Source organism: Montipora capricornis, chromosome 4, assembly GCF_036669925.1.
Source record: "Montipora capricornis isolate CH-2021 chromosome 4, ASM3666992v2, whole genome shotgun sequence".
Taxonomy (NCBI): domain Eukaryota; kingdom Metazoa; phylum Cnidaria; class Anthozoa; order Scleractinia; family Acroporidae; genus Montipora; species Montipora capricornis.
This window is the reverse complement of record NC_090886.1, coordinates 54903841-54909406: the sequence shown is the minus strand read 5'-3', so window position 1 is coordinate 54909406 and position 5566 is coordinate 54903841. Positions and strand designations below refer to the sequence as shown.

Here is a 5566-nt window from a genome sequence, read left to right as displayed (position 1 = left end):
AATTATTTTATACTTCCTTATCGCGGTTTGATGAGCGACATCAATAGTGAATTAGATAAGAGTGTGCGTATGAGATGGGTGGACTCCCCAGCGCAGTCACGAATGAGTCTATTCTTAGAATACCCGTTCCCGCGAAAATCAGTTGTCATGTCCACGGAAAAAAACATGGCAGAAGCAGTCACGCGTGACATGGCGTCTTCTGATTGGTTCAAATTGGCGGCCCTTTGTTTGTTTCGCGCAGAAAGTGTATCTAAAAATAAATTCATTTGTGACTATGCAAGGCCGCAAAGTGATAGATCAACACCTTATCTAATTAACTCTTGGCAACCTACGGAAATAGGCCAGTTTCGTATTCTCACAGCTGGACTGGATCTAGCATGAAATGGAGGCTAATGCGGGCAAATTAATTTGCATTTGAAAAGATTTGCCCGCATTAGCCTCCATTTCATGCTAGATCCAGTCCAGCCGTGAGAATTCGTTAAAGGAAGCGGGCGTAGCTCAGTTGGTTGTGCGCGGAATTCGGAGCAAGAGGTCCCCAGTTCGATCCTCTGTGACTTCAACGTCTATTTCGACTTTCCTCTGATCCGTGTAGCTTTTGCTTTAAATACCCGTAAAATGGAGCACTGACAGAGAGGAAGGGAGGGGGGGGGGGGGGGTTGAAAGAGCGCGGTACCTTCGACATCCACCGATACCGACATTAAATCAGTTAATGTACGAAATTAAATTGAACTCTTCTTTTGAAACACGTTTTGCAAACAATGCTACTTTAACTTTTAAAGATCAAATTATTACTGCCACTCTCGCACGACTTAATTATCAATTTTCAATCCACGTGCAATTGCCATTTCAACCTGAGATTTTGTGTAAAATGATGACGATCCCTTGTGGAACAATGGACGAAAGCCCGTCGGATGCTAATAAACCGGCAAAATTACCAATAGCTTAATGATGCGAACACTGCATGCATCCTTCCAGTGTTCACCAAACACATATACTTCTTATCTGACCTACACGCAACCTTGAAGTTCCATCCAGTCTCACAAGAGCTGCTCCAGATTCGCTGCCAAAATACAAGTTGTCACCCTTATCTTTGCGTAGTATCGATTCCATTCTATCAGTAAAAAATCTGGCGTACATAACTTGAACTACGGTAGTGCTAGTCTCTATTGTGATTCTAAGGGCTTCTGATCAAGTTCCTGTGTTAACAGGTCCCTCATGAAAGATTAATGTGAAATTAATTTATAGAAAATTATAATCAGCCCACGTAATTGACAACGTTTCGCTCCCAAGAAGGTGAACTGGGAATGCGCTTTGGGACTCTCTTGGTACTGAAATCCGGATTCCTTTATCGTCATTCAAAATAAAAGCATAATATCTATAGCGACCATGAAACCTACTTGATGAGACTGCAGAGTTGTAGGTGTACTGTTAATCAAAGTCCAGTCTTGTCGTGGGAGTGTATTCAATATCAAATTCAACGGGCACGATTTTTTCTTCGATCACCAACTTTTCATCTGGAGCCGATTCTTGCTCCAATTGCATTGTGGGAACATTTAGGAGGTCTTCAATGGGTATTCCGACTTTTTCAGGCTCTGACTTTGGTACCTCCAGTCCCTTGGGATAACGATATTTTCTATTGACTTCTATGATTACTAATTCCTCTTCGAATTCGTCGTATTCTCCTTCTTCATCTTCGTCTTCACTTTCGTCTTCGTCATCGCTACCGGAAGTAGGTTCTGGTGCTACCGGTTTCACTTCCTGGTCCATCTTTTTCACTTCTGATTTCTCCTTCTCTATTTCCTTCACCACATTCTCAAGATCAAGGAGAAAAATATCGGGTTTGTCTTGTTTCGCGACTTCAGGTAGGATCTTGCTCTCGTTCGCTATTTCGTCTTGTTCTCTTTTGTCTTTGGCGTCATTTCCGGGATATTTCAAAAAAATTCTGATATTTGAATTACTGACATCTTGAGACTTTGTTCCTGGCGATTTGCCTTCTTCCATCCAATCGGGCATGTTAATTTGACGGTCTCTCTTAACAACCATAATCGGGTCTTTGTCGTCTGAGGACGTCGTAAAGCGTTCGACTACACTTCCGTTCTCGCCTCCTCCTGTCGTTTTAGTCACGACAGTGCTCTTGTATACCGAACTGTACTTGTCACCATCGTTATCTTGAGACTTTGTTCCTGGCGATTTGCCTTCTTCCATCCAATCGGGCATGTTAATTTGACGGTCTCTCTTAACAACCATAATCGGGTCTTTGTCGTCTGAGGACGTCGTAAAGCGTTCGACTACACTTCCTTTCTCGCCTCCTCCTGTCGTTTTAGTCACGACAGTGCTCTTGTATACCGAGCTGTACTTGTCACCATCGTTATCACCACCAGTCACGGTTTCTGGTTTGGAACTATCTTTGTTTGAACCTTTCTTTGTTGAAATAGTTGTTGTTACAACTTTTTTCACAATTTTTCGTCTTACGCGTCGTCCATTCTTGTCCACGAACTCCACGATTTCAGTTTCCTCGTCTTCATTGCTGTTTGATTTGTTTTGTGTCTTCTCTAACATGTCTCTCGTTAGATTTTTCGATGATTCATCGCCCGCCTTGGTCGTTTTTGTTGCAGCTGTTGTCACAGTTTTCATCGCCACTCGTTCACCCTTCTCGCCGTCTGCATTGGTGTCTTTGTTAACGCCTCCATTCGTAATCTCAGCGTCATCTTTGTCGGCATTTTCTTTGTTATGCTCCTTTCCCACTTCGTTATCGTTTTGATTCTGATGCGAAGGCTGCTCTTCCTTCTCTTTTACTGTATCCCCGTTTTCATTTATCGCATCGTCATGTTTCTCCTCAGGTTTGAGCAAAGCCCTTGTTTCTTCTGGTTCTTGTTTTGGTGAGCCAGAGCTGCCGTAAGACACCTTCACACGCGTCTTCTCCTCTGGTTCCCCGCGAAGACAGCAGGGACAGCAACATCTAAAGAAGGCTTGTAGATAAAAATAACAAAGCAAAATAAATGTTTAGGACATAAAAGTCAAATCATACTTGACATTATATACAAATCTGTAAAGTAATTTAAGCCTGAATTTTCAAATGTGTTAAGAGAATCAGAGAACACATTCAATGCGACCACAATAAACGTATACTGAATAATTATTTAAACGTTCGAGTGGAGATCATCATTTCCAAAGTCGACTTCAAGTTTCAACGGCTGTAAACGTACAGGAATTGATTGATTTTCCGGACAGATCTGTGAGGATGGCACAGTCGGTTAGTGCGCGACCTTAGTGCAAGAGGTCCTGAGTTCGACTCCCGGATCTCGCATCCTTGTTTCGACGTCTTGCCGTTCTGTGTAGCTTTAAATACCCGTAAAACGGAGCACTGACGGCGAGGGGGTAGTTAAATGAGCGCACCGTCGACCTCAGATTTGTCAGTTGAATTACTGTTACGAGATATCGACGTTAGTATGGTTGCTTTACTTTTACTTTTGCGAAGTTTTCACATTCGTGATTAAGATGCGACGGCCATAAACGTATGGTAACGGATGATGAAATTACGAATTCTCTGCTACTTCAAGGAAGGTTTACCGTTTTTGCAAGTAGATAACATCACAGTTTCCTTTCCAAGGTCCGGTTTTTCTTTATCTGCTGGTTTTTCTTACTCTTTCTGCTGTGTAGCGAGAGAATATGTTTAACGATGGAGACATCAAACGTCTGCTTTCAAGGGTTTAAATTACAGCTTATATTCGCTTCCTTCTCAAATCCTACGTCGTATCAAGGATTAAGAGTGCTATTGAAGCAATCAAGACACCTCTTGACCTCTCTGTAAATAAATGACTTCAAATTTGGTAATTACTACTTTTGACAGGGTTTTTAATCTTTCGGTTTTTAAAAATCTGTTTGAAAAACTCGTCTCCCAACTCCATTTTAACTCGAACATTTTAACATCCAATGTTCTCGCTGTTAAGAAGGCCTCCAGTTCGCACTTGAAGAGGAAGCCGGCCAGATACATGATCTTGGAACGCCGGAAGACAATGCAAAACGGGACAATGCAAATTCGGAAACGGAACGGCCGTAACATGCAATTCCCAATTTCCCAAATAACGGCCAACAGAACGGGTAAAGGGGAAATTGACAAAAATAAATTCCTTTTTCTTAATTCTCTCTGGTCTTCTTAGAAAAAGTCATTGACTTTTCTCATCAATTGCCGAGTTTTATGGGTTTGTTATGCTCCACCTGTCGGCTTAAATGATATCACACTCTTTTCAACCCTTGTCAGTTCACATTTTGAAATCTATGCGGCCAAGAGAGCGATAGAGGCTCTTTACCGACGATAATCTGTTCGCTCCAATGATGCTTGTTGTGGAGTTTTTGCTTTTTTGAAATTGTCTCTGAGGTTACATCACGAGGAATAAATTGGCAACACTTCGGCAGCGATTAAAGAAATTTGCATTAAACTCATTCAAACAACAATTGATTGCAAACGAATATTTCGTTACTATCAGTCAGAATGGTCCAAGATAAATCATAAAAGTCCATAAAAGTCCACAAAAGTGATTGGCTTTGATTCATTATCATTAAAGCCGACTTTTATTGCGTGAAACTATCCTTTGCAAGGTGGCGAGCACGCGATGAGTTTCACGCTTGTGGAGTGATTTTACCAAAGGTTTTCGTGGGATTAAATATTTTATAAAATCATTTATCATTTATGTACCCCTCTGGAATCCCAAGAAGAGTAAAATTACTTCAAACTGCGTGATTTAAACAAATACTTATTTAACTGCGGATTAATTTCACGGCATGATTGAGAAAGAGAAGACACGCTACATGCACGCGGCTTTTGCGCCAACAGTGTGGCAGTCAAGTCAAGTGGCTACCGTTTGCTCAATTGCACAGTTCATGAAGAGTTGTCTTTTAGAACACGACATACCTTTCATCTCGATTGCGTTTGCGTCAACTTTGGTTGCTTGAAAATAAAGGCGACTGAGTGTCAGTGGATGCGTGACTTGGTGTGTTGATAAAAAGGCGCGGTTTGCAACTATTAACATGAATATCTTAAAGTGATTATCACTTGAAAGCATTGAAGCAACGAGACGCGACGAGACCGTTTATTAAAATAGCCAACGCTTCGTGCCTGCATTTATAGATGCTTATTTGAAGTAACATATAAAAACCGTATTATTAAAAGCAGGGTAGTTCTCTTGCGTTTGTGGATCGTGATCACAATCCCGGCAGACTTGCATAACTTTTGCGAGGTTCGGAAAGATAATTAAACTGGCCGTGTCTATTCTTGAACGTCTGTAGAGTATTCTAATGTAAATTTATTGTTTACACTGCTCTTTTTCCCATTTACGCTGTCCATAACTCAACACCCTTTTATTGAGTACAGCACGCGTAAGAGATCTCAATCATCACACGTGTAGTCCAAAGGCTTAGTTTCTTTGACTTTTAGGACGCAAAATAGCAAGACTCTGGACGCTTCAGTATGTTATTCTTTTCGAAACCTAAATAAAACTATGAATGTGGTGCTGCGTCGGTGGGGACGTGGCATACAAAAGTTTTGGTTTTATCAACGGAGTTGATA

At 41.3% G+C, this 5566-nt stretch overlaps 1 protein-coding gene across 2 annotated transcripts; it reads right to left on the bottom strand.

The window, feature by feature from the left end:
- Positions 1 to 719: 719 nt before the first annotated feature.
- LOC138047521 (protein starmaker-like) lies at positions 720 to 5014 on the bottom strand. 2 transcript variants are annotated; one of them, XM_068894406.1, is made up of 2 exons: positions 4913 to 5014; positions 720 to 2969 (listed from the first exon to the last, which is right to left on the bottom strand). In XM_068894406.1, exons 1-2 carry the CDS (start codon positions 4917 to 4919, stop codon positions 1429 to 1431), a joined length of 1548 nt encoding a protein of 515 aa, XP_068750507.1. In that variant the 5' UTR covers positions 4920 to 5014; the 3' UTR covers positions 720 to 1428. The 2 variants fall into 2 exon arrangements, with proteins under 2 accessions (XP_068750507.1, XP_068750505.1); XM_068894404.1 differs by lacking the exon at positions 4913 to 5014 and adding an exon at positions 3571 to 3730.
- Between the last annotated feature and the right edge of the window lie 552 nt (positions 5015 to 5566).

Excerpts from the sequence above, each read along its gene's own strand:
- LOC138047521 (XM_068894404.1), bottom strand. The coding sequence starts at position 3,592 with ATGTTATCTACTTGCAAAAACG. Across the intron at positions 2,970-3,570 it reads GTTATCTACTTGCAAAAACG|CCTTCTTTAGATGTTGCTGT; the intron begins GTAAACCTTCCT and ends TTTATCTACAAG.